The sequence below is a fragment of the Meriones unguiculatus genome, chromosome 4 (genome assembly GCF_030254825.1).
Source record: "Meriones unguiculatus strain TT.TT164.6M chromosome 4, Bangor_MerUng_6.1, whole genome shotgun sequence".
NCBI classification, from domain to species: domain Eukaryota; kingdom Metazoa; phylum Chordata; class Mammalia; order Rodentia; family Muridae; genus Meriones; species Meriones unguiculatus.
The window spans coordinates 133,502,006-133,521,533 of NC_083352.1; the positions used below are offsets into that span (position 1 = coordinate 133,502,006).

General features: G+C 43.8%; 1 protein-coding gene across 2 annotated transcripts in view; it reads right to left on the minus strand.

Annotated features, from left to right (window-relative positions):
- Sec23b (SEC23 homolog B, COPII coat complex component) overlaps nt 1–18,265 on the minus strand; it is a 37,468-nt gene extending 19,203 nt beyond the window's left edge. The window contains exons 1-11 of one of the 2 annotated variants that reach the window (XM_021636812.2): nt 18,111–18,265; nt 15,291–15,525; nt 13,426–13,483; nt 12,339–12,425; nt 10,615–10,851; nt 10,414–10,499; nt 9,588–9,732; nt 9,323–9,481; nt 8,877–8,992; nt 6,073–6,196; nt 3,765–3,845 (exon numbers count right to left, since the gene is read on the minus strand). In XM_021636812.2, coding sequence (XP_021492487.1) covers nt 3,765–3,845; nt 6,073–6,196; nt 8,877–8,992; nt 9,323–9,481; nt 9,588–9,732; nt 10,414–10,499; nt 10,615–10,851; nt 12,339–12,425; nt 13,426–13,483; nt 15,291–15,511 — 1,314 coding nt within the window. In that variant the 5' untranslated portion in view covers nt 15,512–15,525; nt 18,111–18,265. Of the gene's footprint in view, nt 1–3,764; nt 3,846–6,072; nt 6,197–8,876; nt 8,993–9,322; nt 9,482–9,587; nt 9,733–10,413; nt 10,500–10,614; nt 10,852–12,338; nt 12,426–13,425; nt 13,484–15,290; nt 15,526–18,092 lie in introns of both variants that reach the window. The other variant, XM_021636811.2, reaches the window with a different exon arrangement.
- Nucleotides 18,266–19,528: the final 1,263 nt, after the last annotated feature.

The following is a 19,528-nucleotide window of genomic DNA, read 5'->3' on the forward strand; positions in this document are numbered from 1 at the left end:
TACATATAATATGCATACAGTACATAATACGGAAGTCAACAAAGAATCATATCAAGGTTGGGAAAGAATAAAGAGAAAGAATTATCCATTGTTTTGAAAGTTGCACTTGCTTTTCTAACACTATTGGAATAACAAATAGAGAGCTGCAGATCATCCAGAAAATACACGTAACAGACAGAAGCTTTAACCAGAGTCCAGTTTATCTTTAAACCTAACTTCTGTTTCTCTCAAGCCAGGGAGGAAAGTGGCAGTTTAACCACCACTGTGTGGAAGCAGACACCAAAGACTGTAGATTACTCCAGAGAATACACTCAACACCGCCTCCATCATCAGTGTCTGGAAACATAAAAGCACAGAAACAGAAAGAGCAAACCAAAGGAGGGCTAGTCTAGGGTTTGAAAAACGAAGCATATGGAACTGAGAGCAATGCTGACAGGACGAGCAATAGCCACAGGCATTCAGGAGGAAACTAGGGAGAGAATGCAGATAAATGTCACATTAGATGCTACGGCAAGATTACTGTTCATTGTCTCAGACTTGAAATGAGGAAATGCTATAATATCCTTACTTTTAGAACATGCACACTGTATTACTTAAGAACCAAGTGTCATGACCTCTGAAAATTATTTCCAAAGGTTTTGTAAAGACTGTTGGTAAAGCACAGTGCCAGCAGATCGTACGTACACAGGGAGGGTAAACCGGCACCGGCAGCTGTGACACACTAATACTCCTGTTGGTGGTAAAGGCCGGGTACACAGGAATGCACCATGCTTGTCCTCGGACCTCGGAAAGCTGTGCTTTCCTTTTCTGGCTTCCTCAGACCCCAACCAAAACTTTCCATGTTGAATTCCACTGGAAGGCTAAGCCGTCTGTTGCAATTTTTTAAAGTATCTTTTTAAAACTACTCCAGGAAGCTGCATCAGGGAGACTCTGAAGCTCACAGAAAGTATTCTGGTGTAGGCGCAGCCTTCCAAAGACCTCCAAGGAAAACGGGTGGTACAAATAACTTGGCACACTGAGATAGGTAATCTTAAGATGGGCTTTGGGGCAAAGACTGCCGCAACCAAGGACTGCAGAGATGCTTATACAAGTAGTAACCTCCTGCCAAGCTCGACAAAATTTGATCTATACAGTCACTGTCAATGTCAGTGACACAGAGAGAGACAATGGACAGCTTATATAACCTGCAGTATGTCCTTGTCCTAACACAAGGACAAACGTGCACCTCATTTATTCCTAACATTCTTTTTTTAATTTTTATTATCATTTATTACAATTTATTCAATTTGTATCCCAGCTGTGGCCCCTTCCCTTGTCTCCTCCCAATCTCACCCTCCCTCCTTCTTCTCCTTCTATGTCCCTCCCCTAGTCTATTGATAGGAGAGGATCTCCTCCCCTTCTATTTGACCCTAGTGTATCAGGTCTCATCAGGACTGGTTGCATTGTCTTCCTCTGTGGCCTGGCAAGGCTTCACCCCCCAGGGAGAGGTGATCAGAGAGCCTGTCACTGAGTTCATGCCAGAGAAAGTCCTTGTTCCCCTTATTAGGGAACCCACTTGGAGACAGAGTCTATGGGCTACACCTAAGCTGAGGTTTTACATCCTCTACATGCACGGTCCTTGGTTGGGGTATCAGTCTCTTCAGGTCCCCCTGGGCTCAGTTTTAGTGGCTCGGTTGGTCTCCTTTTGGAGCTCCTGTCCCCTCCAGGTCTTTCCATCCCCCCCCCTTCTTTCATAAGACTACCTGCACTCTGCCCAAAGTTTGGCTAGGAGTCTCAGCCTCTGCTTTGAAACCTCAATCAGGAGTTTTTTAAAGGCCGACTGTGGTAGGCTCCTGTCCTGTTCCCTGTCTTCTGCTTCCAATGTCTATCGCATTTGTCCTTCTAAATGGGGATTGAACATCTTCCCTAGGTTCTTCCTTGTTGTTTAGTTTCTTTAGGAGTACAGATTTTAGCATGATTATCCTATATTATATGGCTAATATCCACTTATGAGTGAGTATATTCCCTGTAAGTCTTTCTGCTTCTGGGATACCTCACTCAAGATGATCTTTTCTAGTTCTCATTCATGATTTCCTTGTTTTTAATTGCTGAGCAGTCTTCCATTGTGTAAATGTACCACAATTTCTGTATCCATTCTTCCATTGAGGGATTCCTAACATTCTTAAACAGTTACTGTTCCTTTCCCATTTCCTAAAAACACTGACGTACAGACTGTTAAGAATTTTACCCAGTCCACTCAGCTACCAAGTAGTAGCTATGCACCCTCAATCCACAACAGTCCACCCTCCCACTGAGGGTGACCACAAAGGAGGGACATGACTGTGACAACATCCCAGGAATACCGCAGGCTGTGATGATACAACTTTATGGGGGGAAAAGCCTCTTGCATTTAAAAAGACTGAACTTTTGCCAGACACACCTCCTGATTACAGGCTATGACCTTCAAAGAACAATGTAAGACCAGGTGCAGTGGCACACACTGTCATCCCAGCACTCGGGGAGGCAGAGGAAGGCAGATCTCTGCGAGTTTGAGGCCAGCCTGGTCTACAAAGTGCATCCAGAACAGTCAAGGCTACACAGAAACAAACAAACAAACAAACAAAGTAACTACCCACCTTACTTGCCTTGGATAGCCCATGAATCAGCTTTTAAATGCAATGCTTTAATCTTAAGTTATATACTCTTCCATGCCCCTGACCCTGAGTAGTGTGTGTGGGAGGAGGAGGAGGTCTAAGGGGGGGGGTCTCTTGAAAACAATATACAGACATAACTTGTTTGCAGGACTGAGTGCTTCTGGGTCAGTAAATGATCTCTCCCCTTGTAAAACTGTTAGTGATTTCTGCAAAGAAGGCCTTGGTCCTTCCGCCATGGGATCTTTTCTGTGTTGTTCATGAATACAGAACAGAGACAAGCAGACAAAGAGACAGTGAGACACCAGACAGAATTCAGACAGGCAATGACACAGACACCTAGAGAGATTACAGACAGGCCAATAACTATAAACGAACAGAAGACACAGAATTCAAGACACAGAGACACAGAGAGAAGAATTCAAACATGAGCTGGCTTGAGGTCAAACTAGTCAAAGAGGAAGTCTCTGAATTCATTCCTTGATGCAACATTGACATGCTTCCCTACCTCTGAGGTTACACTTAATGCGTTTGTAACCAATGCCGAAGAAAACTCACAGGCCAGACGTGTGCCTTTTGGCAGCTAAGGCATACTCAGAGCATGCGGGCTATCAGCAAAGCCACTCACACCAAAGGAGGACTGCACTCTGCTCTCAGGCACTAGCAAGGTGTGTGCATCTGTATCATCCACTGCCCAACCAACTCAGTGGTTCCTGGTACTAAGCTCATCATCAGCTGACTGAGGCAGGGTACCACCTCTAAGTTAGAAAGCACTGGGCTATTCTGGAAGAATTCTGAATGCCTGCCTTTGCTGTAGGGAATGGCTTTTTGTTCTCGTGGGGTAGTACCCACACATTAGATGCAATAGGAAGAACCTGAGATCTAGCTCCTCTGGATCAGCTTCAACCCTGAGGAAGGGTTAGCTTAACCTTTCTGACTCCCATTTTCCTTCTCTGGTCAGAGACAGACTGATGGACAAAAGGACAGACGACACTACCTCTTGGAGTTGTCATCAGTGAGGTTAGAGCATCTCACAAGACAAGCACACCTCACAGGTGACACAATGCAAGACCATCAGGGTCTGTCTTACAAAAGTCTTTACCCCAGGGCAGCTGAAGGTAATGTTTTCCTTACATTTTCTGACACACATGGTCCTTTCACATTCATAGTGACGCATGGACCAATGGCTCCTGCAATCTTCAGTTCCCGAGAGGTCTGAAACAAATTACACAATAAGTTAAGAGCCAGCCTGCTGCCACCATGATCACAATAAAAGCTAAAAATTCCCTCAGATAATCATTAATAGATTACACTATCTAAATGCCCACTTGGGCTTTTCCAAGAACACTAGGAGCTAATTAAAGCTTCAACAAAATCTGCCTTAGAAAATATACCACCGGGATGGAGAAATGGCTCAGGGGTTAAGAGCACTGGCTGCTCTTTCAGAGGTCCTGAGTTCAATTCCCAGCAACCACATGGTGGCTCACAATCATCTACAATGAGATCTGGTGCTCTCTTCTGGTATGCAGGTGTACATGCAGGCAGAACACTGTATACATAATAAATAAATAAATCTTTACATAAAGAAAATACATCAAGAAGACCAGGTGTTAGTTGGGCATGGTGGCGCATGACTGTAATCCCACTCTAGGAGGCAGAGGCAGGCGGATCTCTGTGACTTTAAGGCCAGCCTGGTCCACAAAGTGAGTCTAGGACAGCCAAGGCTACACAGAGAAATCCTATCTTAAAACAAACAAACAAACAAACAAACAAACAAATAAATAAATGGACAGGTGTAATGGTGCAATAATGATACTCAGCAGCCTGAAGTAAAAGATCTAGAGTCCAAAGCCCAGCCTCAATATATAGTGAATTTGTGGCCAGTTTGGGTTCATGAGACTGTCTCAAAATCAAAACAAAAAAGAAAGAGTTCATTTGTTTGTTTTGAAGTAGGATCCCCAAGAAGTAGCTGAGACTAACCTGGAAATTCCTAGATAGCCCAAGTGAGCTCATGATCACAATCCTCCTGCCTCTGCCAGAATGCTGAACATAGCTGGCCAGGTAGCATTTTCAACTCAATTCATTTTTCAACCTTCAAAACTATTCTACACAGAAAATGTAACAAGTCTACCAACTATATTACACTGTTTTCTAAATATCATGCATATTCTTATTGACATGTTTTTATCCAGTAAGCATTGTTTTGTATTGCTTTAAAAATACTTAATTCAAAATCCCAACATAATGATGAAACCAATGGAAAGTTTATTTTTTTCTTTTCTTTTCTTTTTCTTTCTTTCTTTTTTTTTTGGGGGGGGGGGGTTGGGAGAGGCAGAGCCTCTCTATGCAGTCCTGGCTGTTCTGGAACTTACTACATAGACCAGGTAGGTATTGAACTCATGAATTCTTCTGCCTCTGGATTTTTGTTTTGAATACATGGATATTTTAAACTGAATTCACTTTATTGAAGTCCATCCCCCTTTTTCTATGGTGGGGGAGTCAGGGTGATTTGAGACAGGGTTTCTCTGTGTAGCCCTAGCTGTCCTAGAACTTACTCTATAAACCAGGCTGGCTCAAACTCAGAGAGCCACCTGCCTCTGCCTCGAATGCTGGGATTAAAAGTGTGTGCTCAGTCCATTCTTCCTTATCTTTAAAAAAAAAAAAAGCTGTTAAAGGTTATCTTAGATAATTTAATGCATGCTTTCCTCTGATTCTCTTCTCACAGTTTCTAACAGCCCCTTTTAATGGTTTCTTGATTACTTAAAAGTTGGCTGTCTAAGACTATGTTTTCTACAAAGAAATATAAGCTGGAACCCATAATGCTATTAGAATACCCGGGTTCTTCTTAAACAACACCCCACTCCGTGCAATGCAGTGACTCACACTGCCGACTAGGTGGACACTAGCCATGTCCTCAAGCCACAGCACAGCAGCCAACACCCACTCCACACCCCTCTAACTCCACCATCCCAAAGCAGGGAGAAGCAGAGCAGGGCCTGAGGGAAAAGAGAAATCTTCTGTTTAGAAAGTTAATGAAAACATAGGTCACCCGTGAGAAGCAAAGGAATAAAAAACAGCAGGCAATATAATTTGCAACAGCCGTCTTGTTGGGTCCTTTTACGTAATCATTAAAGATTATGTCTGTTAGGCTGAGGCTAGAGTGTCTAAACTGAACTGGTAAAACACTAATCCCAGTAAAGTTTCAAAAGTCAATAATATGACTGGGACAGTAGAGAGCACAGTGAGGGAGAGGCAGGCAAATCTGAGAGTTTCAGGCCAGCCTAGTCTGTACACTGAGTTCCAGGCCAGCTGAGGGTCCACAATGGGACCCTGACTCAAATAAATACTAAAGAAGTAAATGTTTATCACGTACACACGGAAATTCCATTAGCTACTTATATCAGATAATTTAAAATAAAACTTTTCTAAAAGCCCACTGCACCTTTACTTCCAGGGTAGCACCAAACGCCATTCTGAAATCTCCATTGAAGTCTTTACTGAAAATTCTTTGGAATGTCTGCTTGAAAAGAGAAGTGTTGAAAGAATCTCCCATCACCATGTGGCCTCTAGGTAAGAAAGGAGAAAGGTATACATTTAAGAGGATTGGAAGCCATTGGTTGTTCCCTTAGGATTCACAAACAATAATTTACACACACACATACACGCAAAACAAAACATGTTCACACAGGTGCTACTGATTAACTTAAACGAAAAACGTTAAGTTCAGTTTGTACTTAGTGAAGAAACTATGGCAAAAACATTAAACAAGGACTCCTTAAAATGAACGACGCTAGGAGCTGAGAAGGTGCCTCAGTAGGTACCTTCCAGGACCCACATGGTGGAGGAGAGGAACCAACTCCCACAGGTGGCCCTGTGACTTCCGTACAAGTGCCACAGCACATGCATCCACATACATACACATACACACAAACAAAAGAAGTAAATATAAAATATTTTTTAAACATTTTAAGATACCAATTCTGTATCTTGATCAGTATACAAAAATGTACAGAGATGGTAAAATCTCTCGGATTATACCCACAAAGAAAAACGAAAGCAGCACGGGGAAATGCAGGAAAATCCGCACAGGAACTGCGCAACTCTTGAAGCTGAGTGATGCACTTGTGTAGGATGTGACCCTGGGGGACGCTGAGTGAAGATGGACAGAATGCTCTACATCCCTTCACTTTCACAATGTGACCCCTGGGGGCGCTGAGTGAAGATGGACAGAATGCTCTACATCCCTTCACTTTCACAATGTGACCCTGGGGGACGCTGAGTGAAGATGGACAGACTGCTCTACATCCCTTCACTTTCACAATGTGACCCTGGGGACGCTGAGTGAAGATGGACAGACTGCTCTACATCCCTTCACTTTCACAATGTGACCCTGGGGGACGCTGAGTGAAGATGGACAGACTGCTCTACATCCCTTCACTTTCACAATGTGACCCTGGGGACGCTGAGTGAAGATGGACAGACTGCTCTACATCCCTTCACTTTCACAGTTCCCATGCATCTGCAGCCATCCCACTAGGTGGCACTCCTACAGTGCAGCACTCAGGAGGCTGAGGCAGGAGGACAGTGCTGCCTACAGTGACACCTCAAACAAACGACTACAGTGAATTACCGATTGTCTCTGTCTCTCTGTCCCCCGCCCCCTCTTTCTCATACACACACATGGCTGGGGGCAGTAAACACATCCTGGGTTCTCTTTCATATCATTCTCCACCTAAATAATGTTTTGAGCAGTGTCCAGCATTTCTCCCTTCCCCTCCAGGCATCAGCAGGTCCTCATGTGGTCCTGTAAACTGATGCTCAAAGGGAAAAAGCACACCAACACACCAGGGAAACCCAACACTTTGGGACCAGCACTGATTTTCCCGGAAAACCGTCTTCTACTCCTCTAGTGCAACCTACGGTCACTGCGCCTTTGCCTGAAGTCATCCTACCAAAAGCACCTGGGCTCCCACACTCCTCGTTCTGGTGCTTCTCCCCACTCCCCTACACCCCACTACACCCAACCACCTTCACGTACGTGTGTATTTGTGTTTACATATGGGTGTGCATATGCCATAGAGGGTACAGAGGTCAGGGGACAACCTGCAGGAGTTGGTTGTCTCCTTCCACATATGCGTGTCAGGGACTGAACTCAAGTCTCAGACTTGGTAGCAGGCAGGCACCTTTCCCTGCTGAGATATCTTGCTGCACTTGTGGTATTGTTTGTTTTCTGTTTTAAGTTAAAAAGGGGAAAAAAACAAAAGAAAAAGAAAAAGAGATGCAGAGGCCCCATCCACACACATGGCTCTTTAGATGCGCCTCCTCAAACTGCCATGTATTCCAGTCAACGGGATCTTGGGCAAACACAGGTTCCAATTCAGCAAGTGGGAAAAACGTTTGAAGAGGTTGCACTTCTAATGAGTTCCCAGAGAAGCCAAGGCTGTGTGTGTTCAAACTCTGCTCTATGTTCTATGTTAGAATCACTGGAGGGAAACTTTGGAGAATGCTGATGTCCAGGCCATGTTAGTGATATTGGACTGTTTGGAGGAAACGACAGACAAAGCAGCTTGCTTTGTTCTTTCCTTTCCTTTCACTAGAGTGTTTAAGGTTCCCCAAGTGGCACTAAGGTATAGCTGAGCTTCAGATACACTGTTCTACCTCAGTGTTTCCTGCATTTTCACCCAAATGGAGACAGCTGCTCCCCAACAGCTTTGATTCAGAGGGTCTGAGGAAAGCCAAAGAACATTCCTAACTGGGTCCTGTGAGCCCTTCAGGTTCCTGGTCCAGCATCACTGCAAGATGAGAATCCATTCCCCAGTTTCACTTGAGGGCAGTTTTGACTCGGTGGCAAAGGTAGGGCGACAGTGTGACTGGCGTTAGTTCAGGGTCACTTAGCCAGGTCAAGTGCCTTCTAATTGCATGACACTGGCACTCAGATGCTATTTACTCGCTTAACACGGACATGCACTGCTGAGGGCCAGGTACTCCATGCTAGCATGATGGCCTGGTCTGCAGACAATTTCATCAACTTCAAAGAATAAAGTCACCCTGATGCAACTTGTCCTCAGTGACATCCTGAGACCTCTGAGCACTGCTTCGTCCTCCACAAGGCCCACATTCCCATTCCAGCCAGTGAATCCAAAACTCAGAGTGACCTGACAACCCCGAGGCTGGCCTCCCACCCCTAGGACTCCATCATGCACTCCTCCCCTTAACATATTCCCCAGGTGTTCAGAGTCAACGTACCCTGTAAGATTCGGACAGCATCTCATCTCCAGAAGTCCAGTCTGATCAAGAGCACAAGCATAAATATCAATGCAGTGACCATTTGCAGCAGTTCGATTAGCAAGCATCTCATAGTGCTGTAAAAATGAGAACTATCTTTAGGAAACAGAAGCATAATTCCCAAGGCCTTAACACACCTAATGATGCAATTGAGAAGAGGAGCATGGAGTCCGCTGCCTATAAACAGCCATGAAAACAAAAACACAGCTTTAGACTCAAAGCTCTTCCAACACTCGAGCAACTTCATTCTAAGTAGTCAGGTGGGATCAGTAAGTCAACAGGAGCCAAGATCTGGAAGAGCGTCACTCCACAGAACCTGCTGACCTTGGCAAAGTAGCTGTCATTCATGCAGCGGTCCAAACCTGGCTGAGCGACTGCAATTGCAGCTCGAACCCCGCGGCACCTACCTTGGTTGCCTTTTTCATGAACCGTGCGTTATCTTTCTCAATATCGTGCCAGGAACGAATAGGAGTCTTCAGTTCATCTCCAACCACCATGCCAGGTCCCTGGGTCGGGGGCCCTCCAGTGAAAAGCATAATCCTGGCTCCGGTATTCGGGAACGTACCCTAGAAACAGAGTAGAGATCATGGCAGAAACATCCAGTCCCAACAGAGCTACCAGGAGCAAGAACAGCCTGAATGACTTGAGAGGTGCCTATAAAATCTGAATTACCTCCAACAAGCCAACGGCAATGGACAAAGCAACACCTGTGGACCGCAGTGGTCTCTTCCCCTGCATTACTGGCCATGGGTCCCGCTGAAGCTCCCCAAGAAGATCTGTGAGGTTCATGTCAATTTTGTGAACGGGCTGTAGAAATCTGTATGATTTCAAAAGGGCACATCAGTTGTGATTTAATAAAGTACCTTGACCTTCAACCCTCAGCCACCAAGTCACAAAGACAATTCTAAGCAATTTTAGTATGAAATATAATATAAAATCTAATAATCACAAATTTATGCATACATCACAAAAATCAAATTAAAAAGAAATAAGTCACTTGGATTAAATTTTAAAAGGCAAAAAAATCCTAATAAGCTCAGTGTGGGTAGTCTAAGCCCTGTTTATGCAGTCTTCTCCACACTGCAGCTTCTGCTTGCAAGTCCTTTCAGCTTCAGCCTTAGAAGCTACAGAGAAACACTCCACTTTCTGAGAGGCTGTCTCTGGCAACCACAGGCTTTCAGCCAACCAAATGAAGTGAGTGCCTGCTTACAGGTTTATTTAAAAGTGCCCAAAAGAAGTGTTTTATGTTTTACCATCTTTACTTAAGGATCAAGGATAACAGCCATGTGTCAAAGAGGAGGGGACAGAATGAATAGTGTAAAAATGTTTCTATAAGACCCTGAATATCAACTTCAGTTGGTATTAGTGAATTAGTTGATATTAACCTTTAAATTTTTTTTTTCCTTAGAACTATGGACCCAGAAGTCCCAGCATTGTTTTTGCTACTCTCTGGGCCATCAGGCATGCATACCACAGACACAAAACACTGGTATCTTACCTGCTGGAAACAAAAGGCTGCTCCTGAGGTTGAGCAGGTCTTGCTTGCTGCATGGGCATAGCAGGCTTGGTCAGGCCCAGCATCTCCTGAAGGAACGGAAAAAAAACAAAACAAAACAGATTGTTTTCATAATTTCCACTAACATTAAAAGTAAGGAGTAAACATGACAGACCTGTTCCTGCTTCTTTACAAGGCACAAACCTGAATTTGCTTTGCAGTTAAATCCTTGGTCCCTCGGAAGACGTAACTTTTAGAGATCCCTTCACAGCTTAGCTCATGAACCTGCACCATCCTCCCAAAAGTGATAAGACCAACCAGGGCATCTGGAGGAAGGAGACTCAACGACATCTGCAGGGACTCTTTGAGTGCTTGAAGGTCATCTTCCTCCAAACATGTGTCAACGACATAGAGAAAGATCAGAGGGGACCGAGCACCCCGCTTCGGGAAAAGAAAAACAGCATGATGATCAGTATATGCATAGACAGTATATGATGATCAGTATATACACAGTTGCGCAGAGCACATCAGGTATAAAACAGCAAGTCCCCATACTTGTAAATATCCAGGGGATAAGGGCTGTGTAGGTAAGCCTCTAATCACCTCATCGAATGGCCTGGAGTCCATCAAAATAAACATAAATCTAAGAATGTATTCAACACCTACTATGTGCCAGACATTACTGCAGACTGTGGGATACATCACTGAACAAAAGGAACAAAGGTTCCTGCCAGCTGAGGAACAAACGTGGGAAGGGAGACCAGGGGCAGCAAGGGCTGAGGTAGAGAAGGGCGGCAAGTTCCTATGTTATACAGAGATCACAGCTTGGGATGCCGGCGCCCAACTTTAATCCCTGCACTCGGGAGACAGAGGCAGACAGATCTCTGTGAACTTGAAGCCAGCCTGATCTATATTCTGAGTCCTAGGACAGCCAGAAATACAGAGTAAGAACATGTCTCAAAAAGTAAATGGATAAAAAATAAAAACAGAGAGAGGGAAGCATCAGTAAGAAGGTAAAATTTGAGGTGAAAAGATAGTTCAGTAGATAAAGAACAAACCAAGCCTGACCTGAAATCAATACCCAGGACCTACAAAGTAGCAGTATTGGCTTCCACAGATTGTACTCTGACCTCCACACCACCACACACACACACGTACGCACATAGATACACACACATGCACACATGACTGCATGAGCACACACACATATACAAGCATACACAGACATACACAAGCACACATTTGCACACATTCACACACACATGTATACTCACACATGCACACACATGCACCCACACACACACACACAAACAAATCATGGTTACAAGGAGAAGGAGAGGGGAACAGGGAACAACACAGAGCTAAAAGAGTGCCAACATGAGGAAAAAGATAAATCAAATACTCTCCTGCAGGTGAGTCAAGAAGGCCCACTGGCTGAACAAGGACACTACGGGGATATAAGATGGGGGCCCTGAAGAGTGTGTTTTGCTTTGGGTGAAGAGGGGACAATTCAGTCCATGAGGGGAGGCTTTCAATGAGCAGAGGGGTAACCCAATGTATGCTTCTAGAGAGTTACTGGTTGTTGGGTTAAGAATGAAACACAAATAGATAAAGGTAAAGGAGGAAGCTAGGTAAGAGACTGTCGGTGTACCTAGTGAGAGGAGGTGGATGGCCCAGGATGGCTAGGGTCAGGAAGGAGTGGTGGGTGGAGTCTAGGTATGTTTTCGATAGTACATCAATGGATAATCTACCAAATGAGACAGGGGATGTGGGGGGAAAAGGTCACTGGTAAGAATAAAAAGGGGTGGGTCTGACTTTTCTAGCCCAGGCTAGCCTCCACCACTGTTCCTCTCTTCAGCTACATTTGGTTGTGGATTTCACAAGAAGCTCAATTTTAACAGTGTGCATTAAGCACATGACAAAATTACCTGGATCATGTACTCAATTGTGGAAAACTGGGGCATCAATTCAGCAGGCTGATTCACCTCAGATATGCCTGTGTATGCTGGAGGGAACTGAAGAGGAGAAAACAAACACTTAGTTAGGGCTGACAGGACCTTGATTTCCACTTTTTTCTTTGTTCGGGAATGAAGCTTTGGCGTATGCTTTCTAGGCAAGTGCACCCCTTCTGAGCGCTCCAGCTATGCCTGTGCATTTATTTTCATGACCACGTTAATTCTTACTAAAATACAAATATTTGGCTGGGCATAATGACATATGCCTTTAATCCCAGTACTTGGGAGGCAGAAGCAGGTGTATCTTTGGAGTTTGAGGCTAGCCTGGTCTACAAACTGAGTCCAGGACAGCCAGAGCTACACAGAGAAACCCTGTCTTGAAAAACCAAAAATAAATAAATAAATCCAAATATTAGCACTCAAAGCTTCCAATTGTCTTACATGTGTATGATTTTATAACCTCAAAAAAATATTTACTATTTAGAGAAAGCCTGTTCACCCACCCAGCCAAGTTCACACGCTTTAAAACAAACAGTACCTAAACTGGACACAGTGGTGCACACCTATAATCCCAGCATTTGAGAAGGCAGAGGCAGGCGGATCTTTATGAGTTCAAAGCCAGCCCAGTCTACAAAGTGAGTCTAGGATAGCCTAGGCTACACAGAGAAACCCTGTCTCAAAAACAAAACAAAACAACAACCAACAGCACCAAACTTCTAAAGCAGAAGAAGCTCAGCACTGATGCTAGAACCCTAAAGTTACAAGATGAACATTCAGGAACACGCACCATCTAATCAGAAAATTAATGTGGTCCAGTAAAACATGCACAGATCCATTTTCTTTAGGTAACATATTCACTTTCTGCAGAAAACTTAAAGAAAAGAGAATTCCATGTCCTCTACCATTCAACACAAATGTGCCTCACAAAAGCCATTTCCTGCGAGCAACAAGGACTAATCGCCAGTGTAGATAGAAATATAAGTTCATGTAATCTTTTCCAGAACGGTACAATAAAAACGCAATGTATAAGTATAAACATTTAAATTACTTTATTACACACCTGATTTCTTTGAAAACAGAAATTGCAGGCCCAGAGTTTTGCCCGGTAATCAACTTGACTGCAAGAAAGATAAATATCACAAACAGATATTATATGTATTTTCAAGCTAGAAAGCAATCAAATGTGGATTTAAAGTTCTGTAAGTTAAACAAACATGTGTTTCTATGACTATGCATATACAGAAGGATTTGTGAAATTGCACTGTAGAGAAAACTGGCTATCAAGTGCACCAAAAATTTCCCTCAAATATTTGCACTTACTAAATTTTTGTTTTGTATTTTCCAGTTCCAAGACTATAAGCTATTTCCTTTTGCCTTCTGTTTTAACCTGTCATCATGATTTATCCAACATTTTTATTGTTCAACAATGTAAAACTTTTTAAAAAGGATTTGTTTAGTTTTATTTTATGAGTATGTCTGTTTTGCCTGTATGTATGTGCAGCACACACCTGCCTAGCAGAGGTCAGAAGAGGGCAAGGACTCCCCTAGTGCTGGAGTTTTGGAAGGTTGAACTACCACATAGGTGCTGGGTACATGCCCATGGGTCTCTGAGGGAGTACTCTTAACCACTATTTCCAGACCCTGTGTAAAACACCTGAATTTCAGTAAGGAAAAGCACATTTCACTCTTGGGCCACAAAAAGCATGTTTTCAGGTTAGTAAAAATGCTAGAAATGGTTCAAGATAAGCTTCTATTGCTTCTTCTCCCTTTCTGCATTTAGGATATTAACAGCCAATGGCTATCATTTTACCAGCAGAGTAGAGGCATTCCTAATATGTTCTCGATAAATAAAAGCAAAGGGAAATAAAGGACAAAAGTGCTCTGGCATACAAAAATTTCAACACCCTCAACTTGCTTCAAAATTCCTTCAGCCACGCATGGTGGTACGCTTCTGCACTCTTACACCCTCCCCTATGATGCTGGAAGGTCACACAGCCTGAGAGTTTGAGTTATGTCACATAGACACTCTATCTCAAAAACTAATGAAAAAAATTCTTGCCAATAGTTTCCAAATATACTAATAGAATAAAATCTCAGACTGAAAAATTACACTCAACAATAAAATAATTGGAGTTAAATTTTCTTCTGCCATGGATGGAAAGATAACTCAGTGGCTAACAGCACTTGCTGCTCTTCTAAGGAAGAAAGTTTAGTTCCCAGCATCCATGCCAGGCAGCTCATATCACCTGTAACTTTAGCTTCAGGAAACCTAACTCCCTCTTCTGCCCCCAACAGGTACCCACATACAGATGGTATGTACACATGCATGTGTAGTTATACAAACACGTGAGTACACACACAAATGTAAGTACTTCTACATACACTACGTTATCATACAGGGTATGGACAAAAAGAACAACGTTTTTGGGTTTTTAGTGCTTTAAAAGCCATCCCCTTAAGTCTACAATCAATCTAGAAACAAACCAATAATCTGAGATGGAGAAAAGGAAAGAGGGAAGAAAGAGAGGTAGAGATGGAAGGAGGGATAATTCCAAGCTCTTCTTTTCTATCTTCCCCTTGTTCACATAAGATTCCAATTTTCCTCCAGGCATGCCTTGAATGCCAGTGCGTGGGAGGTAGAGGCACAAGGAACTCTGTAAGCTGGAGGCCAGCCAAGTGTATAGAGGAAGTTCCAGGACAGGCCAGGACTACATACCAGAGACCAACCTCAAACACACAGACACACAGACACACACACGCGACCCCAATTTTATCTGGAGCATCAGGCCAGGGAGGCTTCCATGAGTACTCATCCATCTACTTCTCATCTCAAACTGGAAACTCTTCTAGAGAAATCCAGTGACTTTCTTAAGACTGGCACACAGACTATATTTACTATATTCATTATTTTGTACCAATTCATACCAAAGTGGATTGAGAATAGCTTTGCAGGTTGGCCTGCTGCAAAGCACAGGTTCATACTGTACAGGAGGTAAGTCTGGTCTTTCCTTTAAAGGAGTGAGGAGACAAGCCAAGGGAACAACCATTCTTGTAGCTTCAAGGCGACTGGAAGGCCACACATTCCAACTGAAACGCACACCATCTCGTTCTTCATTCTGTTGAATGAACTCCTGATATGTTGCCATGGTCTAAAAGGAAACTAAAGATAATGTTTTAATTACATGCAAAATTCTCAGCTGATCTTCAAAAAAAAAGATGATCCTAAGCCAAGTACAGTGGTTCACACCAGAAATCCTAGCACTCAGTCCCAAACAAAAGAGATGATCTTACAACGTAGTGTTTTACAAATACTTGGTCTGGAAAAGCCTGACAGGGTAGGATAACAGTAACTACCTTTTCTTGGACCCCCAAAGTTGGTTACTCTTCCTTTTTGCCTTACCATTCTAGTACTGTGATAAAAATCATGACCAAAAGCAACATGGCAATGAAAGGGTTTATTTTAACTTACACATGTGGTCCATCATCTTCCAGGAAAGCCAGAGCAGGAACTCATGGTGGGAAGTAATAGAGACCATGGAAGAACAGTGCATACCTGCTCATTCAAGGCTTGCTCAGCCTACTTCTTAACAACTCAGAACCACCTACCCAGAGGCAGCACTGCCCATAGTGGGCTGGACCCCTTGACATCAATCATCAACCAAGAAAGGCCCCCACAAGCCTACCTGACAAGAACATTTTCTCAACTGAGATTTCCTCTCCTCTCTTGAACCATCTCCATAGAACTTGAAAAAAATTAAAGTGGCTAGAGGTTGAACTACTTGACCATTTCCTAGCGGTGTGTCATTGGATACTACTATTTATTAGAGTCAAATTCAGGGCCTTGTGCACGCTAAGCAAGCACTCCACCACTGAGCTAAATTCCTTATACAAGCAAAAAACAACCACATGTCCAAAGGTAAGTCTCAAATTCTGTTTCATGGTCCAACAATCTTCCTGATTCCTTTTTTTTCTTCTCAGTGGAAGTAAATACTATATGAAATGTCACATTTCAAGTAACCTTGTTTTTTGTGTCCCTGTCATGTCATCCCTCCCCCACCCCCACCACTTTGCTAACTGTGGAGAAAAGAACTGTATGCTAATTTGAGAATCCGGTTATTAACAGGAAGCAGCTTGGCGCTCAAGCGTTTCTAATGGACATATGAAAACTATGAAGGGCAGTTTGCTTTTGTATTGAGTCTCACCATGCCCTCCTTTCTTACTGTGTTTGCTTATGCTCATCCTTGACTCTGTTAAGCCCGCAGGGGGAAAAAACACCTGTCATTCGGACTAAGCTTTCAGGTTCAGATAATGACAATGTTGTTGGGTAAATGCATACTATTTGTCATCTAAAATACATTGGCACAGAAGTTACTGAAGGTCAACTGAACAGGCTCTTCAGGAAAACAAGGAAGAACTGGCAAGATGGCCCAGGGGGTAAAGCGCTTGCCATACAAGGCTGACAAACATGAGTTACCCTCAGATCCCACGTAAAGGAAAGCAAGAAAACTGAATCTATGAGAATAGAGGCATTCTTGTAATCTCCATATTTGGGAGGTTGAAGCAGAAGAACCAAGGGAGTTCAAAGCCTCCTGAGTTACACAGGGAGCCCCTATCCAAAACAATATATTAATTTAATATGAATTAAATAGATATGAAATCTGAGACTAAGGCAGCTTTTAGTGTCAGAAGCGCTTGAGAACGACTATCTCCTTTGAGGAGATAGCTACTGCAAATAACTTGGATGAGGGCAATTTTACATGCCCAGAAAAGCAAATTAGTTATTCTACCACACAGATTCCACACAACAAAAGTCCCAAATACCTGTTCCAACTGAAACGTGAGACATCTTGCTATTTCTGGCAAACACAGGAAGATGAAACACCGACTACAGAGAAGGCACTTACGCACATCGGGGTTGGGGGAGGGCGGGATGAATAAGTAAATCACAGATGGATACATTTTAATATCACCATATCCAGCAATTACTTCCGCAAACCCCATTAATAACGGTAACCCCTCTTTAAAGTTCTTTACTTAACGGTACAAGTGCCCAGGTCTGTACATATTGAAATCTGACCCCTATTTCCCACGGCCCCCCTTTCCTTGCCATTCTTAACCACGGTTGCTTAATTACACGTAATCCACGGAGGAATTTCGGGAAATTAATGAATCCTCTGAAGTTCTACGCACTTTTATTATATTCCATGTGCTGGGGAAAATGCAGATTTTTTTTTCCACTGCTGCTATCAAACGCTCAAGAGTCAGGGTGTCCGAAGAGTGAGTGAGTGACTGAATGAATGAATGAACAAACGAATGGACAAATGAATGGCTTAGAAAAGCATCCGATAAAATATCTGAGCCACCCAGATCTCTCCAGCACCTAACTTTCTAAGCATCTGTAGAGACAGTTAAACAACACCTAATCCTGTACTGAAGATCCGGGTTCTGGTTTCACCTATCACAAAGCAAAACTCAAGTTTTTCACGAGGATCCGGTCCTTCCGGATGTTCACGCCACCACCAACACCCTAATTCCGAAGACTAAGGAGTCAGAATCCGGTCCTCTGCCATCGGACACGGGCCGGAGCAGTCACTTCCAGCCGGCTTCTGGGTCATCCATCCCCCTGATGCCTCAGCTGCCAAGGAAAGAGCTGCGCCCACAGCAGCCCACCCTGCCCGGCAGCTCTGGCCTCGGCCCTCCCCAGCGCGCGTTCGCAGGACCGCTCACCTGTCCGGAGCCGCTCACCTGGGCAGAGCCCTCCTCGACCCACGGACACCCGAGCTCGGCTCCGGCTTCCACCGCCAAGTCCACCTCAGCTCACCGGGGATTGGCCAGCGCTGGTGTGCGTCACTCCTCGGCGACATGCCCTAGCCAATCAGAGAGCACGTCTGTGGCTGACGCGAAGGGAAACAGTCAAAGCAGCGGCGCCGCCATCTTTGAATAGAGCAAGGCAGGATTTTCTTGCACACAACTTTAAAAGTTTAGAGCCTCCGGATGCATACTTTCTCAGACAGAGCTCCACTTTTTTCCTGCACTGAACCTCGGCGCCTGGGGGGCCGTCATCCACACGCCTCCAGCACGCCCCAGGGGACCACCCTGACACTACGCCACCTCTTTGCCTCAGAGGGAAGTCCCTCTCAGCGCCTAGTTACCGGGAAGCGAGAATGGTGACGTAGCCCCCGAGGAACCCGTCCGGAAGAGGCCATCAGCCTGCGGGAAAGGGCAAGGAAGTGGCAGAGAGTCTCTGATGCTGGTTGATGTTCTTTTTGAGCTCAGCAGGTGCAGTTACTCTCTCTTCACCTTACAAAACTGTCCCTTCTTACTTGCTGGTTGCTGCGCCCAATAGAAACTGCTTCTCTCTGTGTGACATTTTCCTGTCATTATCCAACAAGGAAATGATTAATTGGGAACAGTCCTATTCAAGCATTTAAGGAGACTAACAGGGTCTTTCTGGGTAGCACAACTTTTCTGTGACTGCCGCAGGCATATTACAGTTTCTTACAAGTGGTGAAAACAAACAATAAAAGTCTAAATAACGAAGGACATTTTTTTTAAAGATTTTTTTAATAATGCCTACGTGTAGGTGTGCACATGATTGCAATACCTGCAGAGGCCAGAAGAGGGCATAGGATCCCATGGAACTAGAGTTACAGTCTGTTGCAAGGAACTTTAGCATTATACACTCAACCGCTGAACCAGCTCTCCAGCCCCAAAACTCTTAAAATCTTAAATTTATGCTAAGACATGTTTAGGCATTCAAAGAGAATCCATTAAATAACCCAGTTTATTATTGATTTAAACTTTAAAACAGATCCTAACTGTGCATGCAGTTCTGGCTGGCCTGAAGAAAGCTGAGCTCTGCTTTGCTCTGCCTTCCTCTGCCTCCTGAGTGATGGAATTACAAGCACAGGTCAGCACACCCAGCTAAGTCAGACTAGAAATCACGGGTCTTAGTTTAAGTAGATGTTACTACAAAATATTACCACTTGCATTAAAACTTTGTCAGAATAACAATTCAGTTTTTTAAACAAACTTAGATTTTTCATCATCTTAAACATATTAATGTTGACATTGGCTTATTTATAACTTTAGATGTGTCTGGGAAGCCCAAAGTAATCTCTTCCTGGGGAAACATATCCAAGTAAAATAAAACGCACAGGTTT